Source organism: Panthera uncia, chromosome A2, assembly GCF_023721935.1.
Source record: "Panthera uncia isolate 11264 chromosome A2, Puncia_PCG_1.0, whole genome shotgun sequence".
Classification (NCBI taxonomy): domain Eukaryota; kingdom Metazoa; phylum Chordata; class Mammalia; order Carnivora; family Felidae; genus Panthera; species Panthera uncia.
Window position 1 is genome coordinate 2,992,305 of NC_064816.1, and position 25,993 is coordinate 3,018,297.

General features: G+C 55.0%; 1 protein-coding gene across 5 annotated transcripts; it reads left to right on the forward strand.

Annotated features, from left to right (window-relative positions):
* Positions 1–6: 6 nt before the first annotated feature.
* CHAF1A (chromatin assembly factor 1 subunit A) lies at positions 7–25,993 on the forward strand. 5 transcript variants are annotated; one of them, XM_049639658.1, is made up of 16 exons: positions 10–191; positions 3,165–3,215; positions 4,003–4,871; positions 9,751–9,807; positions 12,319–12,548; positions 12,715–12,775; positions 13,103–13,171; positions 15,705–15,931; positions 16,465–16,633; positions 16,779–16,859; positions 17,323–17,415; positions 18,346–18,598; positions 19,375–19,424; positions 19,539–19,865; positions 24,727–24,823; positions 25,514–25,993. In XM_049639658.1, exons 1-16 carry the CDS (start codon positions 140–142, stop codon positions 25,612–25,614), a joined length of 2,787 nt encoding a protein of 928 aa, XP_049495615.1. In that variant the 5' UTR covers positions 10–139; the 3' UTR covers positions 25,615–25,993. The 5 variants fall into 5 exon arrangements, with proteins under 5 accessions (XP_049495617.1, XP_049495614.1, XP_049495615.1 ...); XM_049639657.1 differs by having other exon boundaries at positions 9–191; positions 16,782–16,859; positions 19,375–19,865; XM_049639656.1 differs by having other exon boundaries at positions 11–191; positions 19,375–19,865.

Genomic DNA, 25,993 nt, shown 5'->3' on the forward strand with positions numbered 1-25,993 from the left:
GGGTCGCCGCGGTTCCCGCCAAATACGAGCTCGGCGGCCGCGGCAGCAGCGGCGCGGGCGGGAGGGCGAGCGGCAGTGGCCGCCTGAACGGAGCCCGCGCCACCGCCGCCTGAGGGGAGCTCGAGCCGCCGCCGGGGCGATGCTGGAGGAGCTGGAGTGCGGGGCGCCGGGCGCCAGGGGAGCGGCCGCAGGTCGGTTCGGGCCCGCGCCGAGGGGAAGGGGGGGCGCGGCGCGCGGCCTGCGCAGGCCGAGGTGGCGGTTGGGGGCGGACGGGCCTCCCGGCCCCGGGCCCGCTCCTCTTCGGCGGGCGTTTGGTCGGTGCGGCCGTTACAAGCTGAGCGAGGGCCTTCGCGACCCGCAGGGCGCCCTCCTTGACGTTATTGTTGCGCCGCGACCATTTTTTTTCCCGGCGCTTTTGCGTCAGTTCGTCCTTCCAGGGCTCTCTGCGGTGACGGGTCGGTGTGGCCAGGAGGGGAGACTGAGGCCCAGGGAGGCGAAAGGGCTGGCTTTGCAGGTTGCCGAGTGCGTTTGTGCCCCCTGAGCAAGTCGGACCGTGCAGCGGCCCTCTGGCCGGGTGGGGAAACTGAGGCCCGGGGTCACACGGGTTCGGGGACCAGAACGCTGCGTCTGCGGCTCAGGGCAAGCCCAGGTAAGAGCCCTGGCTGGTGGGATCGCCAGGGAGCTGGGACTCGGGGGTTCTTGATCCTGCCTGTCGTGCAAGGTGAAGACCTGTCTTCCCCTCCCCCACCCCATCTTGGAAGGGGGCTTTCTGGCACCTGGCAGAGCCTCCGAAACGTGGGATGGCGAACCAAGGAAGACCAGACTGCCTGTCTACCTTGCTTGACTCCCATTGTATCCCTAGCCCTTGACGCAATGCTTGGCACATAGGAAGTGCCCGATAGATAAGGGTTGACAAGGAAATCAACTAGTCTAACCCAACACCTGGGCAGCGTTGACATTGGGGGCTATCCTGTGCACTCCTGGGGTGTTGAGTAGCATGCATGGCCTCCGCCCATTAGATCCCTGTGCCAACCCCTTTTCCCTATTTGTGACACCAAATACGTATCCAGGTACTGCCAAGGGGCGTCTGGTGGGGGGCGCAGAATCGCCCCCTAGTTGAGAACCATTCCTTCGATTGTTTCCCGACTTTGAAATTTCAGAGACCTAAAATCCCTATAAATAAAGCTGCGGCTGATTGTCATCGACAGTCACTTGGTCCCGTAAGAATGTTTAATTAAAAAAAAAAAAAAATTAGGGGCGCTTGGGTGGCTCGGTCGGTTAAAGCATCCGACTTGGGCTCAGGTCATGATCTCGCGGTCCGTGAGTTCGAGCCCCGCGTCAGGCTCTGTGCTGACAGCTCAGAGCCTGGAGCCTGTTTCGGATTCTGTGTCTCCCTCTCTCTCTGCCCCTCCCCTGTTCACGCTCTGTCTCTCTCTGTCTCAAAAATAAATAAACGTTAAAAAAATTAAAAAGCACTACCTACTGTGACCCTCCTCTCATAAAAGGAAGGGATGTTTAAAGGCTAGATAAAATTAGGAGGGGTGTAATCTTAGAATGAAGAGCATTGGTGACTACACACGAGTGTGTGTGAATTGGACGTGTACCGCTGAACCATGTGGATCCCTGGGTGGGCTACTGTTTTGTGTCAGCTTGTAGCTTTGGGGCCCAGGTCACTTGCCTTCCGCTCGCATCAGAGCTGGTGACTCGGGGCCACACCGGGAATACTTGGGGTTGTCCTAGAAGTAAATGTAAGTAGCTAGAGATCATGTATCTTCAGTTAAGAGGGGAAGAACATGACTTGGGTAACAGAACTTGAGGATGATGTTGTCTTGAATTGGGTAGAAAGGGTATGTGCATCCTCGGGGTACTTTTCTTATCTTCTCAGCTTGGGGGACAGCCGAGGTTTTTAGCTTTTTACAAATGCTCCCTTGTATGTATCTTTTACAAAACTTATGTAGCATGCCCCAGGTAAGTTTTTTCAAGCCAGATATCCTAGCAGGTGTCAGCTTTCAAACTTACTCTAACCGATTTAAGGATATTTTTTTTCCAAAGACTTAGCTCTGTTTGCCGTCATTTCTGTATCAGCTCTGATATTATTATTAGATGCCTTTCCTGAGATTTTTTTTTTTTTTTCTTCATGCAGGAAAACATTCTCCTTTATTTCCTGACAGCACTTTAGCTCCAGCCTGGCAAGATTTATAGATTCTTATTTTGAAACAATAAGCCCTATTCTGATTTTATAGATGTGGTAATGAGGAGGGGTTGGATTGGAGGAGAACATTTTGGGGTTATTAATGGTGAAATTGCTAACACATTACTTTCTCTCATCTTTGCTTGCACTCATTCCTTTTTTCTTTTTTTAAAGATTTTTTTTTTCCAATTTTATTTATTCTGAGACAGGGAGAGAGAGAGAGAAAGAGAGAAAGACAAAAGTGCAAGGGGTGGGGGCAGAAAGAGAGCGAGAATCCCAAGCAGCTTCTACACTGTCAGCGCAGAGCCCGACGTGGGGCTTGATCTCACGAACCAAGAGATCATGACCTGATTGAAATCAAGATTTGGATGCTTAATCGACTGAGCCACCCAGGCGCCCCATTGAAGATTTTATTCTTAAGTAATGCCCCACAACTGAGCCAGCGGGTGCCCCATCATTCCCCTTTCCACTGTCCCTATTACCGTACTTGTTGGTTTCCCACTGAGTGCCAGTTCTGAGCTAGGTGCCAGGGGTGTGGTATGGAACTCGTCTCCCTGTTGTTACAGGCTTCCTGTTGGGAGGGAGACATAATAAACAATGTAACTTTCAGAGCGATAAGTGCCACAAGGAGATGAGAAGATGTGACCGTGTCGAGAGCAGAATTTCTCGACCTATTAAGATTTGGGGCAGAAAATTCTGTCGTGGGTAATTCTGTCGTGGGTACTGTCCTGTGTATTTTAGGATATTTAGCAGGATCTGTGTCCTCTAACCCCTAGATGCCCCCCCCCCCCCCACCGCCGCAAGACAACCAAAAATTTCCCTAAACGTTGCCAAAGGCCCTGGGGGTAGGGGTGGCAAACAAAAATTGCCCCCACGGGACAACCACTTTGGACATATTAGGTGCTGCATATGCATTTACTGCTTCAGGATTTCCAACTTTTAGTAACTTGTCCTTTGGTACTTTTATTCACAGCCATGGATTGCAAAGACAGACCAGCTTTTCCAGTCAAGAAGTTAATACAAGGTAGCTTTCCGGGAAGGGGTTATATACTGTTCACAATTTATATCCTTCATGGTCTCCTCGGTTGTGTTTTTACTTTCCTTCGAGCAGAGGCCTTCTGTTGGGGTCGTCGGCAGGAGCATCAAGGGGCCCGCGGGGGGCGTGGGAGATAAACGCTCGCACCTCCAACTGGAAGGAAACCCATTTGGTTGCATTCCTGATTTTCTTAGATTTCCAGGAGCAAATCCAGCGGTCACTGCCTTTTGTAGGGTTTCTCTACTTCAGCTCTGTTGACATTCTGTTCTGTATATCGTAGAGTTTAGCGGTGTCCCTGGTCGCTTTGCCCATGTCATGACAACCAGTGACGTCTCCAGACTTCCCCGACAGGCACACCTTCCCCTGGTTGAACCACTGTACAGGAAGATAAGTGCGTCCAAATCCTTCTGTGTGAGAAGGGTAGTATATCTGCCCTCCGGGCAGACCGGACCGTATACAAGACCGTGGTTTCTGGTTTTTAAAACTCGGTATCTGGTTCCCTGTAGCAGCTTCCCTCCTCCTGTGGGGACAGATAGCAAGTTTGGTGTTGAGGGGAGTCACGTTAAGGGCAGCAGTGTCGGAGGTGAAAGGGTTAGGGGCAGGGGCCAACTGGGGCACCCGAGGACAGGAGTGTTTTCTAGAGAAATCCCCCCCAGCCCCGCCTCGAGCCCAGCAAGGCTGAGAATTGCTGAGCACGTGGAATATTAGACTACTGATGGGCTGTTGCTCTCCACACTTCCCCTGTAAAGACGGCCCCCCCCCCCCTCTGTTTCAGCTCGCCTGCCCTTCAAGCGCCTGAACCTTGTCCCAAAGGAGAAAAGTGAGGACGCGTCAGATGACACGAGGAGCCCTGAGGGTGCCCCTGCACAAAGCCGAGTCCCTCATCTAGAGACCTCTTTGGACAACTTGGAGAACAGCTGTCATATGGGTTCTGACATAGATTTTAATCCAAAACTTGTCAATGGGAAGGGTCCCTTAGATAACTTTTTGAGAAGTACAGTCAAAACCAGTATTGACCAGACCACGGTCATCACTGATTTGACGGAGGACTCGAGTGACCAGCTAGATGGCGTCGCGGCCCTTAGTAAACTAAAGTCTGCCGCCTCTCCCTCCGAGGAGGCCGTGAGTGGGGCCGGAGAAGAAGCTGGAGGTGAGAAGGGGCTGCCGGAGGCCAGTCTGAAGGACGAGCTGACGTGTCCTGAAGAGACCCTTTCAGACATTCCATGCAAAGCAGAGGAGGAGGGTGCTGGCTCCAGAGGTGCAGAGAGGAGTGGAGAGGGGCAGGAAGGCTCGCTCCAGAGCTGCCCCGAGCTAACGGGTGGTCTGAGAACATGCTCCGAGAAGGACCAGGACGGTTGGAGTGAAGCCAGGGGCATCCTGTTCAAAGGGAAGGTGCCCGTGGTGGTCTTGGAGGACATACTGGCTGCAAAACCTCCCCGAACCAAGTCTCCTCCCACGCCACCTGCAGACCAGGGCTTGCCCTCTGACAGCGAGATGCTGGAGTCCGGCCCCGAGGAAGACTCTGTTCTTAGCCACTCGTCCGGGGGTTCTTCCTCTCCTAGCAGCTCACCCGAGGGGCAGTCTGCTCCCAAAAGGCATCCCAGCAGTCCCGGACCCTTCCCCGCCTCCACACCCATCCGCAGAGTAAGTATCTCTGCTCAGTGCCAGTGTGGCAGTGCTGACAGGAGTCGCCTGGGACCGCCGTGTCATCCAGGTGCTTGGTGGCCAAGCAGGTGGGGCCGCAAGCAGATGCGGAATTCTTCCAGAACCATTAGGGGTGTTCGGGGGTGGCTCTGTTAGCCCCCAGTGTGTCAAGTGCCATCTTGGTAGCCGTGGTCGTTCACGAATGCTGCTAGTAACTCAGCAGTTTTAGCGACGGAACGGTTGTCAGCAGGCAACCATGAGCCCTCATGGCAAATGTGAGTTCCCTCCATTTCTTCTTCCTGTTCCGAGAGCCCCGTGAGGGTCTTGATGGTAAAAAGTCAGTCAGCGTTGGTGGAAAGGCCCCAAGGCCACAGGAAGGATAAACTGGGGGTTCTGTAGGGTCAGCCCTCGTCCGCCTAGCCAGCCATCTGAAAACCTCCCCCAGAGCAGCAAGAACAAAGGAAAAACCTGGCACCGTTTTTCAGGCCCACAGAAGGATGGCCTCTGAAATGCTTGTTGGTGTCACCGCTTTGCGATGAGCACGATGACGGCTGTCTCTGTTCTCATCTGCCCATAGGGTCTCGTGGTTGAAACTGGTAATATCAGTCAAGAATCCAGAGGTGTGTTTAACGGTGTTTTGTTTTGGGTTTTTGGGGTGTTTTTTTTTTGTTTGTTTTTTTGTATTGGTAGAATTTTTGTTTACTTTAGGTTTTTGTTTTTGTTTTTGTTTGTTTTAAGTAAGCTCTACGTCCAGCGTCAGGAGTCACCCATCCCAAGGAGGCTCTGTGCTGTGAGCACTCTCAGTGCAGAGCCTGACGCGGCGCTTGGGGCTCGATCCCACGAACCGTGAGATCGTGACCTGAGCTAAAATTAACCAACTGAGCCACCCAGGCGCTCCCCCCGGCCCCCCCACCGCTGTTTGTTTGTTTGTTTGTTTGTTTAATGTAAATTAGATCCTGGTTGGATCATTCAATATCTACCCGCTTGATTTGACCTTGCTCACTTTCTGAAATTTGATCTCTGGAGGAAAAATTATTTTTCTAGATGGTTTCATGTCATTTATATCCTGAGAGGTGCAAGAGAGAAGAAGAAAATCGCTTTCACTTCAGGCTTTCAAAATATCAAAAGTGGAAGTCTTTTTTTTCTTCCAAGTTTCTAAATGTTGCAGATGGATGTCCATTTTCCAACTTCTGCCCGAGCCATTAATCAGACTCTCAGAATCAGGGCTGAAGTCCCTTTTTGTTGTCAGCCATCTTGTTTGGGCCAGCCAATCGCTTGAAATCCTTCCATTCTGCTGCTTCTGCTTTGCAGGAACACTGTCACGTGACACGGTGCAGCCAGTTAGCCTCGAGAACAGACCGCGTACACGTGTTTCCATTCTTCTTAATCACTTCATTTTTTAAGTTTGTTTTTGTTCCCACAGCAAGGCCCCAGAATCGGGAAGTGACATAGTTGGGCCTTGTCATGAAACAATTCAGTGTCTGTCTGCTGGCCCACACAGCACTCCAGACAGCTGAGGGTGCTCAGCTAGGAAGGCCCGCACCTAAGATGCTCGGTCTGACTCTGAACACAGGCTTGCACTTTTGAAATGCTCTAGAAGGCGGTGTTCTCACACAGCTTTGCAAATAATCGTACGCTGTGAGTGGCCAAGGTTCAGATGACCCCAGAGCCTGTGGCAGAGAATTGCCCCTGCTACCCACAGGTGGGCTGGTCCATCACAAGGGTAGAGGTAGCGCCCCCTGATGGCGGTCGGCACCAAAAGGATGAGCAAAATGAGGTGATCATGGGGAGCCTCTGGGCGCCCAGAGGGCCACGCAGCCTGAGGAAGTGGCTGGAGACAGACCATTTGCAACGACACCCGCAGCCTTGTACTTTATCGCCTTCCCCTTCTGCAGCAGGAGTTTTCATACCACTGTAACATGTTCGGTTTTATTTGGCTCTATCATTCCTGGAGTCGGTACTGTAAGATTTTTGCATTGGAATCGCTAGGCATTCGCTGGCCCTGTATTGTGTGTGTGTGTGTGTGTGTGTGTTTCCCTTTCAGGGCACTTGTTAAAATGCAGATCCTGTTGTCTCTTCCCAAGGGAGTCTGATGTAGTCTACCCAGAGAGCATCATTCTGTTGGGGTTTTTGTGTTGTTGCTTTAAGTACTCTCAGGGTTCTAGAGAATCTCACTTTGAAAAAACAGTCATTTATGAACACCTATTTTAAGTAATCCAGGGTCAGATTACAAGTCAGAAACTAGCCAAACGGTTGCTATTTAGCAAGAGTGTTTTACCATTTGGGATAGAACCATTTCTCAAGTTTGTTTGCATTTTAACTGTAATTGATCCTCCTTTACTGGAGATTCAAGATTATCTTTCCATAAATGATGATGTTGATACAGCTGTGTTCCTGGAATCTTTGCATCTATACAAATGAACCCAGATCGCTGGAACTTTTCCCTGCAGAATTTAAATGACACGAGTATTAAGTTCTTCGTGTTTAAAGAACATAAAGGAAGCATGGCAGTCCTCTCTGGCCCCCCTGTCTCTCCTGGGAGGCTGTCATTTTACGTTTCTCTGTGTGGTGTATGTGAGGCCTCCCTTGGGAATATACAGTGTCATTTTGTTTCCTCACCTGAGCCATGTGCTGTAAATATGTTTCTTTTTCATTCTGGGGTGTGAAATCATTGGGCTGGGATGATGTATCTCTTGTTAGCTGCCATATCTTACACCTCTCGTGTGGACAGACTTTAGCTCACAGACTCATTCTGGTTTGTGGATGGTTCCATTTCTCATTCTCAGCCAAGACAGAACAATGTGCTTCCTTCTACACGTTTCCTTGGGCTGCTGTGGAGTAGAATTTCGAGGTCCCAGGAATGCACACACTAATTTTTGCCTGCTTGCCCTCGACTATGGCTGGACCAATTTGGGTTGTATCTCTTCCCTGTGATTGGGTTTTTAGTTACTCCTGCATGCCCACTACTCTGCACCTCGTTCACTGCTGCTTATGAGCTAAGAAATGAGGTCTCCTTATGTATAAATTCAGAACAAGCGGCTCTGAGAGGATCCTGCCAAATAAAGTACAAGACTGTTCATGCATCTAGTTAAATCAGTATTGATGACATGGGATAGTTGACGTGTGTATTTCAGCTTCCTTCTGGGATCGTGGATCTTGTTTTTGGCAGCTGAATTCCAAATAGGTAACACATACGGCCTAGACTTGGAGAGAGTTCCATGAGCACTTGGGCCGAATATCAAGGAGATAACATTATATCAGACCAGTAAGGTCCACCTGAGAGCCCAGGGAAGCAATAGATACGGGTTCTGCACGAAATCGTAATTGCTCTGATTGCTGGATGTCCTTAGTCGGCTCCTGGGAATCCTGTCAACTCTGCTGTGCCTGGACTCAGCACGGCGGGAGGGGACGTTGAATTTGCAACCGAAACTCACCAAGTGTGGGCAAGACTGACCCAATGTGCTTTCCCCAGGTGCTCTCGCACAGCAGTCTGGATCACATTCAATACTGTAAATTTGAACGCACAGGACAACGACAGATACAGCAACATGCAGACTCTGCTGTTCAGTCCTTTATGGTGGGGGTGAGGACCACAGACATGGCAGGCAAAGTGACTCTGGAGGAGGCAGGTGCATTCTCTCAAGCCCTTGGTAAAGCTGCTTTGGTAACTGGGCATTTGCGCTGCTACGTGCTTAGGGCAGACAGGCTCGAGCACAGTGTGCGTGGCTTTCATATGCCTCTGCTCAGCCATTTCCTGAGGGAAGATGTAATTCACGGTGGGAAGGATGTCTTGTTGAACGTATTGGTCTGTAAGTTTTATTCTGGAAGAGGTTTTGGACTTTCCCGAATAGATCATCGCCATGCAGTTTTTGTCAGTGTGTCAGAGCGTTTCAAGAGAAACAGGCCTTTGGTTTTTCAGTTCCAAGTCAGTCCCATTTTTTGGCTGCCTCTCCAAGGCTCAAAGGAGCCTGGGCAGTTAGTGCTTTTCTGGCCTGAGCTCTCTCTCCTCCTGTTCGGCCAGCTGATGGTTTGGGTTTCAGGATTCCCCGCTCTGGAGATAGCTTAGGCCAGTAGTCTGAACTTGCTCATACTCCTACCTGAGGCCACGCCGCCAGCCTGGTGAGTGAACCCAGCGGTGCGTCTTGGTGAGTCCTCCCAGCCCAGGCTCGCTTTGCAGCAGGATGGTAGGGAATGTCATACTCTAGGATATAGGGGACTAGACCAGATCGCCACCTCTGGCAAGCCGAGCTTTTCTCCTGAACATTCACTCCACATTCTCGAAGCCGCGCTAGGCAGAGAGTGCGGATTGGTGGCTCATGGGAATCCAGCCCATAGATGTGTTTGATTTAATTCACGTAGTGTTAATTTTTACACATTACCTACAAGATTTAAATACAGTTCCCAACATCAGCCACTCTTGGAAAAATCTGAAGGGGCAGGACTGCTGGGCTGCAGGCCAGTAAGACCTCTGTCCCTTTTGGACGGGGTGCATCCTCTGCCCTCTGTCGCAAACCCTTCTACTCCGTGTCACCTGCCTGACACCGAGGCTGGCTGTCCACTGCGTTTAGTTTTGAGCCTGCCCTGTTTTTCCGTGGTTGGCCCCCTTCATTTTTGTCATCTGTCTCCTCAGTCTTATCCCCAGAGGCATGCATGTATGTGTTCATCGCAGGTCACGACCTCACTAGGACATTTTAGTGTTTTGGTTCTAATTGGTGGAAACTGGTCACTTGGAACATTGTAGCCTTTTCGTAAAGAAGTTCGTAATCGTGTGAATCCCTTATCCCCGCCCCCTTTCTTGCCCAAAGAAGTGTGTGATTTGTTCTATGTGATGTAGTGACGGAAACAACCCGTATTGAAAGAGAAACGTCTCTCATTTCAGATAACTAAGAAACTGGTCAAAGCTTCTGCAGAGAAGGACAAGCTCAGACTGCAAAGAGTAAGACATTCCCCTTGAAGTAGAACGTTAACCTGTGCTTTTTGCATTAAACAGTAAGCAAGCAGGGTGCCTGGGTGGCTCGGTCGGTGAAGCGTCCGACTTCGGCTCAGGTCACGATCTCGCGCTCCGTGAGTTCGAGCCCCGCGTCGGGCTCCGGGCTGATGGCTCGGACCCTGGATCCTGCTTCCGATTCTGTGTCTCCCTCTCTCTCTGCCCCTCCCCCATTCATGCTCTGTCTCTCTCTGTCTCAAAAATAAATAAACTTAAAATAAATAAATAAAAGAAACAGTCAGCAAGGTCCTGTTGTCCCCTTTCCCCGCTTGTCCTGACCATCACTGGTAGTTGCTTCGTTTCACACAACTGTGCCCTGGGACTCGTGGGTCGCATCACTTTTAGCTTTGCTAAATCGTCCGAAGATTTTGCTCATAGACTTTTCTCATCATTGTTGTTGTCACTACTGGCTGGATAGTTGGGCATCCCATTGTGGTTGAGCCTTGCCTTCCAAAGGATCCAGTCCCTCTCCCTGCGTCCCAGGCCCCTTCCCACCTGCTGTGCTGGTTTGGTGGCCCCGACACCAGACGGGTGATTCTTGTGCGGCGATCCCTTCTGAGGCTTCACTTCTGTTTTCTGGGGTCACCTCATGTCACACACTGCAAAGCAGAGCACTTTTTTCTCATTGCCGTGGAGGAGAGGGCCAGCGGGCGTCTCCCCCACGCCAGCTGGTGGAAGGGGCGGGCCGTGTGCTCACCGGCTGCTCCCTGTGCCGTGCACCTCACGGTGGCATTCGGCCTTTGTGGGTCAGATCTTGACGGCGTTTTTAGGGTTTATCTCATTCTTTGTCGGAATCTCCGAGGTGGGGTGGGGATGGAGACGGGGCTCCAGCATGGCTGATTTCCAGAAGCCTTGTCTTATTTAGCAATGAGAAGCAGGGCATCCCCTTGCACAGACACTGTTGGTGTCATTCCATCCCCAGACCAGACACCTTCTTCAAGTGTCCTGTGCGTCACAGGAAGATGCAGAGGAAACGGTGTGAGAACTGGAACAGTCCAGACGTCTCTCATGGCATGCCGCCATGGCTTTTGTTAAAGCAACCAGGGGTTTCTCAGGGCAGAGGGTGTAGACAAGGGCATAGTCATATGGCTAGACGAAAAGTGAGTTGCCAGGGTCCTGATGTTGGGAAACCCGTTTCTGATGGAAATGGGCCTTGAAAGTGACCCGTTGCTGTGGCAAAAGGAAGCACCTCTCTGCCTGGCAGGCCAGCTTGTTCAGGAGGAGTTCAAGGTTACAGAATAGCGCAGTGCCTCGGGCCATGTACCAGCTGTTTGGAATGAGAAGCTGATGTAAAGATAAAGTCATTTCTTGGGTTTACTGTTTATTCTCATTTATTTCCCCCTTATTTAGCACATTCCTGCTCCTCATCTCATCCCATTCTTCCATTTCAGAGGAAATAAAACCCTATAATCTTACATGGTTTGGGGAGGAACGAAGGAAAAATGCTTTTGTTTTAAAGATAGAGAAGTAGAACCTATAGGCATTTCTGTCTGTATTTTATCACGGCTTTCTGGTTAAATAAATGTGGTTCAAGCCTAACAGCAGGTAGCCTGGAGGTGGTTCTTTTTTTTTTTTTTTTTTAATTAAAAAAAATTTTAAATGTTATTTTTGATGAGAGAGACAGAGCATGAGTGGGGGAGGGGCAGAGAGAGACGGAGGCACAGAATCCAAAGCAGGCTTCAGGCTCCGAGCTGTCAGCACAGAGCCCGACGCGGGGCTCAAACCCACAAACCTGTGCGATCACGACCTGAGCTGAAGTCAGAAGCTTAACTGACTGAACCACCCAGGTGTCCCTGGAGGTTCTTCTTTAATCTTTTTTTTTTTTTTTTTTAACGTTTATTCATTTTTTGAGACAGAGAGAGACAGAGCATGAACGGGGGAGGGTCAGAGAGAGGGAGACACAGAATCTGAAACAGGCTCCAGGCTCCGAGCTGTCAGCACGGAGCCCGACGCGGGGCTCGAATTCACGGACCGTGAGATCATGACATGAGCCGAAGTCGGCCGCTCAACCGACTGAGCCACCCAGGCGCCCCTTTAATCTTTTTTAATTTAGTGAAAAAGAGAGTAACTCTGGCCCACGTTTATACATGGTATTTTGAATGAATCTTAAACTTTTTTTAAGGTTTATTTATTTTTGAGAAAGAGAGAGCGTGAGCGGGGAAGGGACAGTGAGGGAGGGAGTCAGAGAATCAGAAGCAGGCTCCAGGCTCTGAGCCATCAGCCCAGACAGAGCCCGACGCAGGGCTCGAACTCACAGACCGCAAGAAGCCAGATGCTCAGCCCACAGCCACCCAGGCACACCAAGACTCTTACTTCGAATTGCCAGCAAGGTCCCTGACAAGTGGCTGGTGGCCCTCACCTTTCTCCCAGTCCGGGGAGTGGGGAGAGGCGGCTTGGGCGGGCGGCTGGCCCTCTGGGAGACGCGCAGGGGCCCAGCCGCGCCTTGTCTCTCGGCCGCAGGACAGGGAGCGTCTGGGCAAGCAGCTCAAGCTACGGGCAGAGAAAGAAGAAAAGGAGAAGCTGAAGGAGGAGGCCAAGCGGGCCAAGGAAGAAGCCAAGAAGAAGAAGGAGGAAGAGAAGGAGCTGAAGGAGAAGGAGAGGCGCGAGAAACGGGAGAAGGATGAGAAGGAGAAGGCGGAGAAGCAGAGGCTCAAGGAGGAGCGGCGCAAGGAGCGACAGGAGGCGCTGGAGTGCGTGTGCCCGGGGGACGGGGGGGGGGGGGGGGGGGGGGGGGCGCGGGGGGCGGGAGCGTGCACCCCCAGGCCGCCTGGGACCCTGGAGCGGCCTCTGGCGAGCTCAGGCTGGCTTGGTGTGCAACCGTGCCTCTGGGCTGAAGCTGTGTCTCACGTCTCCCAGGGCGAAGCTGGAGGAGAAGAGGAAAAAGGAAGAGGAGAAACGGTTGCGGGAAGAGGAGAAGGTAGGCTGTTCTCCCAGGACTGCTGAGTTCAGTCCGCTCGACTGCTGCCCGGTGTTCCTTCGTCTTGGGAAGCCAGGTGGCCCTCGCGGGGACTGCCACGTGTGCACATACCCTCCTGTGGCCGGCAGGCTCCCCATACTCCGCGCCTGGCATGGAGATGGGCTGGTGCCCGGCTGGGGGTGGGGTTGGTGGGTTTCGAGAGCAGACCTCAAAGTGATGCTTTCCGCTTAAAAATGCCGGGGCTCCCCTTCCGGGGGCCTTCGGCGTGTTTGCAGACACACACTGCTTCTCTCCATTTCTTCGTGCTTCTCTTTTCTTCCGTTGCAGCGCATTAAAGCAGAGAAGGCTGAAATCACGAGGTTCTTTCAGAAACCAAAGACCCCACAGGCCCCCAAGGTGAGCAGCCGGCCTCCTCTGGCTTGGCCTTTTGTCTTTGGCCTGCTCCTCCTTTTGAAAATATAAGGCTATCTTCTGGCCAGCTAGCTTCCCTTTCAGCAAGAGGAGGTCCCTGCTTGCCTCCTGGAGGGAGCTGTTATTTCTGGTAGAATCCGCAGGCTCAGTATTTTGTCGTTTCACCAGGCGAAAAGTGTCAGGTTTGCTCAAACCACTGCCAGGTGTTTGGAGGTTGCTTCCTAAACAGTTTTGCCTTAGCAGCTGTCGGGGAGGATGTCCGGGAAGAGCCAGTCGTCACCCTCAGGGAGCTGATGCTCCAGATGGGAGGCAAGACTAGGCATAAAAGGACAGTTCCGAATTCAGCACAGAATTCGGCTTCCTCAGCCTGGCATCTGTCCCCTTCTACCAGCGTCTGCCTCCAGAGACGCCAGACTCCCTTCCCCCTCCCTCCGTGCTCCGGACGGGACCCATCTCCCCCGGTGCAAGGGTGTCCGTCTAACGGTTTCTCTGCGTTTACATCCCTTCATATGTTTGTGTGTTTATACACGTAATAAATCACAAACTGTCATGTCCCTGCTTTGTTTTTGTAGCCGTATCTTGTATTCTTTCTGTGCTGGTACGCTTGGGTCTGCTTGTTCTTTCTATTGCCGCTTGAGCTTTCATAGTGTGGATGGTGTCACAGTTTATGTGTCCATTGCCCTGTTGATGCCCCATCAGGGGCACACGGAGTGTCACTAACACTCCTCTCTGTACCTGTACCTTCCTTTAGGACAACCACCTAGAAGCGGGCCAGACGCTTGTTTTTTTTAACTTCACTAACCCAATGGGTCAAAAGAAACCGAGACCCTTTTTCACTTTACATTTTTCCTTGGTTCCAGTTAGACACCGTTTTGTATTTGTTTACCATTTTCTTCCTTCTGTGATTTGCCAATTCCTATTTTTTACCCATTTTTCTGCAAGGTTGGCTTTTCCTCTGACCTCTGGGAGCTGTTTATGCAGCCAGGATTTTCGTTCTTGGTGATACACACAGCAGATACTCCCTCTCAGTCTGTTACCCTCCGTCTAACCTGTTCGTGGCATCTTCTGTTGTACAGAGGTTTTTGTTTTAATGGCAACATTTAAGATTTTTTATTTGCGTGTGGTTGCAGAGCCTTGTGTACTCTGTGGCCATAGACAGATACATTCTCTTTCCCAGTGTGTTTTGTTTTTTGCTTGTTTGTGGTTCTTTTGTTTTAGTTTTTGCTCGTTGTGCTTTTATGTGTGGTCCCTTAGCTTGGCTGATCTCTGTAGTTGTCGTGTGGGGCACGGCCCTAACTCTGTCCTGTGTGGTACCCGGTGTCCCAGCACGTGTTCGTCAGGGAGGCGGGCAGTCTGCTGCTTCTCACCTCGGGCTGTGAGTTGGAATCACGAGGGATTACAAAGTCATGGAGCCTGGATCCCATCCCAGAGCATCCCACGAGCCTGGTGTGGGCAGCGGGGATTTCGGCAGCCCCTGGACGGCCTGCTACGTGGCCGTGATGCAGGCTGTCCGCCGCGGCACTCTTTCCTCCGTGAGGTTGAAGCCTGGGTTTCTTATACGAACGTCACGGCCATGGACTGTCCTCCCCACTGCCCGTGTCCTCGTGCACTGCCAGCTTTGGGATCCACTGACAAACACATTGCTGGTGCCGAAGGAGCTCTGGGAGGGGACACTAAGCCCACCGGAATCTGCGGTGGATGTGACTTCGGACACAGACGCTGATGTGTCAGGTCCACGGCAGCCTCTGGTGGGGTCGGTGGGGGGATGGGCTCCAGGCCGTAAGCCAGGCTGTGGTGCAGCTCTGGGTAAAGTCACTCTCCCGGGTCTCGGTTTCCTCACCTGGGAGCTCTGCTTTTATCACTCGCCACCCCCCTTCTTTCTTTTCATTATTTAAGAAACTTTTTTTAATTTATTATTTTCATATGTTTTTTATTTTGAGAGAGAGGGGGTGTGCATGCACAAGCAGGGGAGGTGCAGAGAGAAGGAGAGAGAGAATCCCAAGCAGGCTCTGTAGCTGTCTGTGTAGAACCTGACATGGGGCTTGAACTCTGGAATCGTGAGATGACCTGAGCCCAAGTAAGATGCTTAACCGCCTGAGCCACCCAGGCATCCCTCACTGCTACTTTTTAAAGAGTCGTGTTTATTGAGGTGTTTATAGGAAAATTTGCCCGTTCAGTGAGGTTGACAACGTGTGGGACTCCACGGCACCCGAATAGTCCAGATCTAGAGTATTTCTATCACCCCATAGGGTTCCCTGACAGTCCACGGCCTCCTCCCCCCATCCCCAGCCCCTGGCACATGCTGATGTGACCTCCAACCCCGTAGTTTTGCCTTTTCCAGAAACCCGTGTAGGTGACGTCACGTGGCATGTGGCCTCTTGTGTGTCTCCTGGGACTTCCCAACCCGGAAGAATCTGAAGAGCAGTGCGCTGTGTGTCCAGCGGCTCGTCCTCGCTGCTGCCGAGAGGCGGCCGTCCCAGCACGCGGGAGTGCCGTCACACCCTCTTCTCCGTTTCAGACCCTGGCCGGCTCTTGCGGGAAGTTTGCCCCCTTTGAAATTAAAGAGCACATGGTCCTTGCCCCTCGGTTTCGGACCGCCTTCGACCAGGACCTCTGTGATCAGTTGGACCAGCTCCTCCGGCAGCAGAACGGCGAGTTCTCCTTCCTGAAGGATCTGAAAGGCCGGCAGCCCCTCAGGTCCGGACCCACCGTGGTTTCCAACCGGAACACAGACACCTGTAACAGGTTAGTGGCCGGGGGGACGGTCGTCTGCCTGTTGGTGAAGTCAGAGCACGGTCGGAGAGGCCGGGAAGGGAGGGGCCCGGGACAGAGCCCTGGGTTCTGGTCTGCCGCTGGCTTGGCTTTGGGCCACTTGTCCCTCTTCGGGCGTCCCATGAGCTCTTGCAGCCCCGTGTGCAGTGGCTTTGCAGAAAGCCGCTGCTGTGGAGTGCGGATTCCTGTCCTGGCTTCCCGGACTCTCGGGGCAGGGATCTTGGTTCCGTGCCAGCCTCCCTGGGGGGACGTTTCCCCGTTCTTGTTGGTCTGCTTATTCTGCACCACCCTACTTGTATCAGTGTTGTGGGCCAGCAACTTAGCAATCTTGTTTCTCCCTCCTCCTCGGCTTTGTGTCCCTGGAGTAAATGCTCCTTAGCTTTGCTGGGACCAGGCGGTCACCCGTCTTCGTAAGATGCTTACCGCCTGCTTCCTCGGGAAGCCTGGGCGGCAAGCGGGCGCGTTGCGGGGGAGGCGCGTTGCTGAGTTTTCTGGCTCCCCCTCAGCGATGTGGTGATCGTGGAGAGCGGCAAGGTCGACGGCGTTCCCGAGAGGAAGAAGTTTGGCAGGATGAAGCTCCTGCAGTTTTCCGAGAATCACCGACCGGCGTACTGGGGCACGTGGAATAAGAAGACGACCGTCATCCACCCGCGGGACCCCTGGGCGCAAGACAGGGTGAGCACGTGGCACACCTCCGACGGTCCAGGCACGCCTGTCTGCGTTTCCTTCTCGTCTTGCCTTTTGCACGTGGGTCTCCTGGATGCCACGAGTCTTGTCGCTTTTCTGCTCTGACTGACGCACGGTGCCTTTGTTTTCCCAGAAGCTCCTGGACTACGAGGTGGACAGCGACGAGGAGTGGGAGGAGGAAGAGCCGGGAGAGTCCCTGTCCCACAGTGAGGGGGTGAGCACCTGCCCGCGCTGGCTTCAGGCTTCGCCCGGAAGGCAGGCCCCGGGCTGAGTCCACTCGCACACACGGCCCCCGCTTGGCCCACGGGGTTGCCTGAACGTTTCGGGCAGCCTCGAACGTCCCCATTTCCAGCTTGTCTTAGGAAACCTTAGCTGGTGACACCAGCCCGCTTGGCAGTGGAGGCAAGAAGCGTCCCCCGCTGTTACCTGGGGCCCACTTGCCCCCTGGTCCACTGTGGTCTCCGCACCCCCCGTCCCCGTCTCGCATCTGGGCGGCTTCGCGCGCCGTGTGGTACCTGACGCCGGCCCGCTGTCAGCCACTGGGACTGGTCCCCAAGTTTCTCCCGGTGCTTGCTGCGTCCAGAAAAACATCTGCCAGGTGTTCGCAGATTCGCGTTCCGAGCGAAATCGACACTCTGGGGCTGCGTGTCGTGAACGTCCTTTGTTTTCCTTTTGAGGATGATGACGACGAAGTGGGAGACGATGAAGACGAGGACGATGGCTTCTTCGTGCCCCACGGGTACCTGTCTGAGGACGAGGGGGTCACCGAGGTGAGGGGGCGAGCGGGGAGGTGACGGTCCCCGAGAGAGCTCGGCCGGGCCCCGGCCTGGGCCTGGGACAGTGATGCCACGAGGTTTGCGGGTCAGGGCACTAGACCGCGTCGGGTCTGTTTACGCTTCCTTAGCTAAGGTTAGAACTTACAAGAAGACGTGCAGTGAGCTTTAACAATTGGCATTTGTAAATCCATCACCCCAAATGAAGTCTCGGACTTCTCCGTCTCTCCAGGAGGTACCCCCGTGCCCCTGGGTTAACCCCCAACCCCCACCACTGACTTTCTGGACCCTGCCAGACAGTGGAACTTTCGATGGCCTGTCGGGATGCAGTGTTTGGGCAGTGGAGAAACAGCCCCGGGCGGGGGGGGTGGGGGGGGGTGGGTAGGTTTTGTGTCTCCAAGTCAGACTGGAGGGGTTGATGCGTCTTACGTGCTTCCAGCTAGCGAGATAGGCACGTCTGAGGTGTCCACGAGCTCACCGGTGTTTGAGAATGGAGCCGGGCCTGGTGTGGAAGGTGCCGGGCCCGGCGGTTGAACTGGGCATGAGATTTGGGGTTGGTGATTTGAGAGCCTTGGCATGACACACTCACCAGGAAGTCCCGAGTGGCCTTGAGAGGCTTACTGGTGACATTAGGAAAATACCTGAGACTTTTGCCGGTCGTGGCCAGAGGGAATGCTTTCCAGACAGCAAGGGGCACACGTGCCAGTCACTGTTGAGTCTAGGAAAACACTCGGCCGTTTCCCGGCTGGTAGCGTTAGAAGAGGGGTGCGGGACGCAGTGGGGCCTGGGGGTGCGGCGGCCCTGACTGCGGGCGGCCCTGCGCTGCCCCAGCACGCTCTTCTTCCTTCTCACCGTCCCGGAGGCGGGATGAGAGGGCAGAGGGCCCCCCGGGGACCCCAAAGTAAGCGTTGTTCTCCCACCTGCAAGGAGTGTGCCGACCCAGAGAACCACAAGGTTCGCCAGAAACTGAAGGCCAAAGAGTGGGACGAGTTTCTGGCCAAGGGGAAGAGGTTCCGCGTGCTCCAGCCTGTGAAGATCGGCTGCGTCTGGGCGGCCGACAAGGACGGAGGCGCCGACCTGAAGGTGCTCCAGCAGTTCACGGCCTGCCTCCTGGAGACGGTCCCCTCGGAGGAGGAGCAGACGCCCAAGGCCTCCAAACGAGAGAAGAGGGACCAGCAGAGTGAGTGCCGGTGCCTGGCGGGAGCGGGAGGGGGTCGGGCTCCCGGCTGTCCTGGGCCCAGGAAGACTTTATTAGGTGTCTGGGTTAAACCGTGCAGGGTCTTTCAACAGAGAACGAAAGCCAGTGCTTGCTGAGCGCGTCTGTTCACCCTTTAATGCACCAGCCGCACAGGGCAGCTACTTTAATTAGCACGCTTCCCCGGAGAGCCTGGCCGAGGCCACACACATGCCTGCCGACTGTGCCTCCTTGCTCCTCAGAGCTGGGGGAGGCCCGGCGACCCAGAAGGAGAGTGTGGCGGCCATAACTAAGGAGAAGTGGGCTCGTGGCGTCAGGCGTGCTGGTTCAGCCAGAGACCCCACCCCCCACCCCCCCCCCCCCCCTTTACCTCCCTAACCCCCCCATCCCCCCACCCACCCCCCAGAAGCTTGGCCTTCACAGACTTTCTGTAGCTACTTCCTGCGTCTTAAACCTGCCCTTAGAAGGCCACCCGAGGGCGCCTGGGGCTCAGTTAAGCATCGGACTCTTGGTCTCCGCTTAGGTCTTGATCTCAGGGTCGTGAGTTCAAGCCCTGCATCGGGGTCCACACTGGGTGTGGAGCCTGCTTTAGAAATAAAGTTGTGGTTTTTTGTTTTGTTTTTTATTAAAAAAAAAAAAAAAGGCCCTCTCGAAGCTGACCGTGTGTCTTAACCTTGGTGACCGACCAGGGAGCAGCGTGCGATGTTTGTTCTCTTTCTCCTCGTGTCTCCCGCCCCCCCTGTGTCCCCTTCCCCTGCCAGTCTTGGCCCAGCTGCTCCCGCTGCTGCACGGGAACGTGAACGGAAGCAAGGTGATCATCCGCGAGTTCCAGGAGTGCTGCCGCCGAGGGCTGCTCGGCAAGGACACGGGCAGTCCCGACAGCAGCTCCGCCAGCCCGCCGAGCCCCGGCTCTTCCCGCCCACAGACCCCCACCAGCAGCGAGGACGCCGCCGTCCCCTCCAAGGCCAGGCTCAAGCGGATCATTTCTGAGAACTCGGTGTACGAGAAGAGGCCTGACTTCAGGATGTGCTGGTACGTCCACCCGCAGGTGCTGAAGAGCTTTGACCAGGAGCACCTGCCCGTGCCGTGCCAGTGGAGTTACGTCACCGTGGTGCCCTCGGCCACCAGGGAGGACAGTGGCAGCATCCCAGCCGCGGGGCCTGGCCAGGGGACGCCCATGTCGCTGAAGAGGAAGTCCGCGGGCAGCATGTGCATCACCCAGTTCATGAAGAAGCGCAGGCACGATGGGCAGGTGAGGGGCGGGGCGGGGCGATCCCCCCCCCCAAGGGCTTTCTTGTTTGCAATAAAGTGCGTTTTTTAGAGCCGTTTTAGATCGGCGGCAAGAGTGACCAGAAAGCATAGCGGTTTCCCATACGCCCCCCCCCGTCCCCAGCCGCAGTTTCCCCACTGCTGACCCGGCATCAGAGCCGTGCGTCTGTCGTCACGGACAGCCTACGTCCACGTGTCCCTCTCACCCAGAGTCCCGGTTGACATTAGGGGTCCTGCCTTGGTGCTGCGTGTTCTGCGGGTTTGGGCAGGCGTACGATGGCGTGTGTCCACCACAGAGCACCTCCCCGGACCTAAACGTGCCCTGGGTTCCGTCTGCTCATCTGTCCTGTGGAGTGCCCCACACTCCAGGGGACCACGCATCTGCTGTCCCCGTCGTTTTGTCTTTTCCAGAATCACAGGCTTGGGTGCACACAGCGTGTAGCCTTTTCGGATTGGCTTCTCGCGTCGCTCTGTGTGTGTCCGATTCTTCCATGTTTTTTCGTGGCTGGATAGCTCGTTTCCTTTTAGCACCCGACAGGGTTCCGTGCAATGACTTTTTAGTTGGGTTTTTTGTCTTGTTTTTAACTTTCTAAAAATAATTTTGAGAAAGAGCGAGCATGAGTGGGGAAGGGGCACTGGGAGAGGGAGAGACAGACAGTCGCAAGCAGGCTCCCCCCACTGTCAGGGTGCGCGTTGGGCTCGATCCCACCCACGAACCGTGGCTGTGATCTGAGAAGAAATCAAGAGTTGGATGCTCAACCAACTGAGCCACCCAGGCACCCCCAGTTTTTAGTTTTTTAAATCTCTTTTTGCTTTTACATTCACTTAACGTGACTATTAAGCATTTATTCTGCATCAGGGACCCTGCTAGACTTTGTAGGTGGCGATGAGCAGAACCCATCGGATGGGAGGCGCAGATAGGAATTTGTCACAGGAATAGTGGCCTAATCACAAACAGGCAGCTCGGGAGCAAGTACCCAGAGCAGAGTGTGGGGACCTGGGGGGTGGTTGGCCTCCTGGGGACACCCGTGCGGAGTGGCCTCCGGGGCCCTCTGCGTGCCCCGAGGGGCAGGTGCCCCAGCGGCAGCCTTCGCTGATGTTGGGTGTGTCTGTTTTTTTCCTTCCTGGACAGTGAGTGTAAGGAGTTTCTTTTCTATCCCGCCTCTGAGTCTCACTGGAAACCTATTTTCAGGATGAGCACTGGGTCCTCGTTTTAGGCAGGCAACTCAGAGTTAGAGGTTTTATGGGGACGAGACGGGGGGCCTTAAAAGTCAGGTCTCCTGCTCACGTCCGGTGTCCTCTGCAGGGGAGGTGTGGCTTGGGGAGCTGTGTGCCAAAGGCCGGATGGTGATGCCCCCTCACGCCCCGCTCCTGCCCACTGCTTCTCTGACATTAGTCACCATCTGGCTTAGGAAATAAAGTGGCCATTAGAACGGAAGCAGGAGAGATTACTCCCGGGGGGGTGTCAGCCCACCTCCCTGCTGGCAGCAGACAGATGAGGCCTTTGGTATGTCGGTTATTGTTTGTTTTTAAGTCTATTTATTTATTTTGAGAGAGAGAGAGAGAGAGAGAGAGCACAAGTGGGGGAAGCGCAGAGAGAGAGAATCCCGAGTAGGCTCCACACTGTCCACACGGAGCCCCATGCAGGGCTCGATCTCGTGAACTGTGCGATCATGACCTGAGCTGAAGTCAGACGCTTAACCGACTGAGCCACCCAGGCGCCCCAGGCCTTTGACACGTCGTAAACCTTCCTTTCAAACTGTCCGTGTTACCTGTCCTCAGTGCAAGGCTGTGTGCAGGGCTCCGCCTGGCCTGTGGACACGGCTTATACCATGGGGAGCCCACTGGGTTAGGGTCGGGGCCTCAGACCCACGGACAACTTCCTTCCCTGGACCTCAGCCGAAATGAGCCGAAACGAGAGAAGAGGGACCAGCAGAGTGAGTGCCGGTGCCTGGCGGGAGCGGGAGCGGGAGGGGGTCGGGCTCCCGGCTGTCCTGTTAGATCTGTTTTGTGTTCAAGCTCTGCTTGAGCAGTAGGACCTTTTCGTGGTCCGTGCTGCTGTCACCCAAACAGTCTTAGGAGGAACCTGAGTGTGACCGGCTCTGGTTGAGAGCAGCAGTGGGAACCTGGCTTGAAAATGGCTGGGCTGGAAAACAGCCTAGTTTGTCCCCCTATCTGAGCAGCGTCTGCAGGCCTCTGCCCTTCTGTCGTCCCTCAGGGCCCTGCTGTGTCCCTGTCTGTTTCACTGGGGTGGGTGAGGGTCACACGTCCTCGCGTGACGGTCACGGCTGCATCCTGAGCCCCACTGTGCTCTTTCACCTGTGGTCGTCCTCATTTGTGTTCATGACCCACGTTTGCACGGAAAACCTTGATTTTAGCCCCTGTTACACGTTTCCTTACATGCCAGGGACTGTAGTCGGCACTTTATATGAATCCCCGTGTTTCATTGGCGAGATGCTTCATCATCTTACTGAGACACCAGGAAAGAAAAAATGCTCCCAGTTAACCTAGGGTGACCCCCCAGGGGACTCGTGGATGCATGAGAAAGTGTGTGTCTGGGAATCCATGAAACGGGGAGTCTCATCTGATGATCCATGTGAACAGCAGCCCCATGCTTTCGTTCCCCGTTCACGGGGGAGGCCTTGCAGAGGCTCAGCGGCGTGGGGAACTCAGCCGAAGGCCACACGGCACGTGAACCACGCTCCAGGCCCTGCGTGCAGCTCACCTGCTGTCCCTGGGGGTCTAAGACTGTTCTGGACAGAAGCACCACTCAGAGCAGACCAAATCTTTGGAGTCCTGAGCTTGCTGGACCCAGTAGGTTCTGACTCAGTAGGTCTGAGGGAGGAATCTAAAGCCTGCATTTTAAAAACCCCTCAGGAAATGGCACGTGACGGGCCCAGGACCGCAGTGTGGGCCTGCACTGTGTGTGCGTCACGGGGTGAGAAGCCCGGAACACCTGGCTCTGGGGATGCTCTGGGAGTGGTTCCGTGGGCAGCTAGCCTTGCCCCTGCTCTGCAGAGTGGGACACCCTCCTCCACGATCCCCTCGTGTCGGGCCACCGGTAATGGGGCCCCAAAGCCACGGCATCAATACAGGAGGGTTTGTCTCAGCAACGAGAGGTCCTCGGCTCCTGTGCTGATGGGCTCCCCCTGTCCCGCTCCCTCCTTCCTTAGTATGTGGCCTTGGTCCTCATGGTCACAGGATGGCTGTCGCCCCTCCTGCCCCCAGGACCGAGGTGGCAGAGGCTCCGTTCAGCTGGAAAGGGACACCGTCCCCGACAGACTTCCTCCTGAGCCTCTCTGGCCAGAATCGTTGGCACAGCCCATCAGCTGCGGGAGAGGCTGGGAAAGGGACTGGCCAGCAGCCCCCAACAACACTCCGGCTCTGTTTTAGAAGCCGGGGAGGGGGGAATGGCTTTGGGGCACGCGCTGAGCAGGCCCCCCGCTGCACGGCACCCACATAAAGCGGGAGACCCGGGTAGACTTCTGGAAGGTAGTTTTGAAGGCGCAGGAGCACATAGTGCGTTTCGGTAACGCCGCTGGTGCTTCTGTACCCTGGGGGGTACTTGTCGCAAACCCTAGAGGTGTGCAGATAGAGCTTTTAGACTGGGTTGGGCTGTTTTCATTTGTGGGAGTTTAAAAGTCTGTGTGAGTTCAAAGTAGTCCCTGGTGTGTGGTCAGTGAGCTGAGCAGGCCGAGGAGGGGCACCAGTCCTGCCGCCGGACGTCTCGTGCGGCCCGAGGGTGACGCGAGCTCTGCGCCTCGGTTTTAGTTTAAAGCGGGGAGAGGTTCTGTGTTCCCTCCTGTCAGAAGTCTGTGCTCAAGATGACCCAGAACAGGGTTCTTCCCAGCTGCCGAGCTTTGCCGTGGCCACACAGCGGGACTCGGGGTGTCCTCCCAGAGTCTCCTGGTGGAAGCCTGGCCCGTCCCGGAGGGCTGCGCTTGGTGGCTCATCTGAAAACTGGCGGAGCCGTGGGAAGCCTTGTTCACCTGCACTCGCGTGTCCCGTCTGCGGGGCCCGTGAGCGGGGACGATGGGCGGGTCCCTCTTGCCTGGCAGACCCAGCCGAGCACCTCCTGAGCGGCGTAGTTGAGGGCCGGGCCGTCTGCTGTCCTCAGCCCAGGGATTCTTTTGACACGGGTGGTTGGGAGTTCCCCTTGGTGTCCGGCCGCTGGCAGCACGGCTCGCTCTGGGGCCCTTGTCGTGTCCGTGGGGCTGCCCGGCTGGGCCCGGCGGCAGTCTGCACACCCCCGATGACCTTGTGCCGTCTGTCACCCCTTCTCCGGCAAAGGCAGATTTCTGTAGCGGAGAAGTTCCAAGAGTGTCGTGAGAAACAGGCCTTCTGTTGAAATAGGCCCACCTCTGCCTCGGCTGGTTCTTTGTCGTTCACAAAGGCGCCCGTGTGGATGGTTGGTGTTTAAAATCAGTCCTCCCTTTCACGCTTTCCGTCCTCTCTGGTGAAAGCCAATGGAAACGGCTCCAGGATGCCGATGGAAATTCTGCTGTCAGTGGAGGCCCTGCCTGGCCCCCGCCCGCAGTTGCTTGGATGGTGTTGTCCCTGGCAGAAGTGACCTAAGCATGAGTGGACCAGAAATCCAGGTCTCTAAGTCAGAGACAGTTCGCAGATAATGCTGGTGGTAGTTTTCGGGGATCTGAGTGAGGTCTTTTGACAGAAACTCCCCATCCCCCGGGGCTCCTTTGCTGATAGGCTCTCAAGCAGACTCCTCAAATTTGTTGCCAGAACAGGTAGAGGTGGGGGGGGGGGGCGCAGCAGCCCCCCTGCCCCACCCGTGGCGTCTGCTTCTGCTGCTGCTGTTGATGGCCTGTGCGCCCTTGTCTGTCCAGGTTGGAGCTGGGGACCTGGATGGGTTCCAGGCAGACACGGAGGAGGAGGAAGAGGAGGACGGCGACTGTGTGATCCTGGACATCTCGGATGTTGGGGGTGAGAAAGGCCCAAGCCCTCCTCTTTCATCAGCCTGGCCGGAAGGGAAGAACGTGCCCTTTTGCTCCCACGCGCCTCTTGTCTGTAAACAGCGAGGCTGCGTGATGGGACCCCAAAAGGCACTGGGTGGGCCGGGGTGGGTGGGGGCAGTGGGTTCCAGTGCGGGCCCTGGAGGGTCTGACTGGTCTGAAAGCTGCCGTGGGCACATCAGGACTGGATTACGGTAGCCATAGCAGAAACGGGTGCGGTAATGGTCTGGCATTTGGGTGCTGACCACGTCGTGGCACTTCCAGAAGCTTCTGAGAGAATCCACAGGGCCGCCCCTGTGGCGTTGACCTGTGGGCTGAGTGCCATGAGGCAGAGTGGTGGAGTCCTGGGGTGCTCTCGGCCGTAGACAGGGCTCAGGGAGACCCCGGGGAGAGGTGGGAGCCCGGTGGATTTCTGGGGCGGGGGAGGGGGGCCGGGGGGATCGGAAGTACAAGGGTCAGTTGTGAGGACAGGACGCACAGCAGGGCTGGTACGGGTGGTGAGGGAGGCCGAACTGAGCTTGCTGAGTGAACTAAGGGGGGACAGGGTCTGAGGGCAGTGACTACAGCTGTCTCGAGGGGGCATGTGGGGGACAGCGGCTTGAGCCCCTGCCCGGTGCTGGGGTGCGGTCGGCTAAAGCCCCCTCCCTCTCTTGCCTTGCAGAGGCCCAGGCCCCGTGTGGAACCGCCTCCGGAGCTGGGGGGTCCGTGGGGACGGACAGCGGCGAGAGTCCCCCGCCCGCCAGCTCGCTCGGCCCCTGCTGAGTGCCCCACCGGCCCGGCACGTGCGTGTAGGATGGTTTAGGGATTCACAAACGCCTCTCGGATACTTGAAAGTCCTGCGAGTCTGTGTGAAGAGCACTTTGTCCTGCTTCGCAGACCTCCCCTGAGGTCTGGAGAGTTTTATATAGGATGCTGGATCGGTTCCTTTTGATACTTGTAAAAACGTTCCCCCCAAAAGCTGCATATTAATCTGCCCTTTAATAAAGCATTATCGCGATGTGAGGACCTGTACAGGGAAAGCCTGGTCGCGCCCCGCGGGCCCCGGAGCAGGCACTGTGATGAAATGCTTGTAAATGAGTTGGAGCCCGCTGCGGCTCCCAGACCCCACGTGGGTGTGTATAAACTTGTCGTCCAGCCCTGA

Excerpts from the sequence above, each read along its gene's own strand:
- CHAF1A (XM_049639656.1), top strand. The coding sequence starts at position 140 with ATGCTGGAGGAGCTGGAGTGCGGGGCGCCGGGCGCCAGGGGAGCGGCC. Across the intron at positions 3,216-4,002 it reads AGTCAAGAAGTTAATACAAG|CTCGCCTGCCCTTCAAGCGC; the intron begins GTAGCTTTCCGG and ends CCTCTGTTTCAG. Across the intron at positions 19,866-24,726 it reads AGCGCAGGCACGATGGGCAG|GTTGGAGCTGGGGACCTGGA; the intron begins GTGAGGGGCGGG and ends TTGTCTGTCCAG.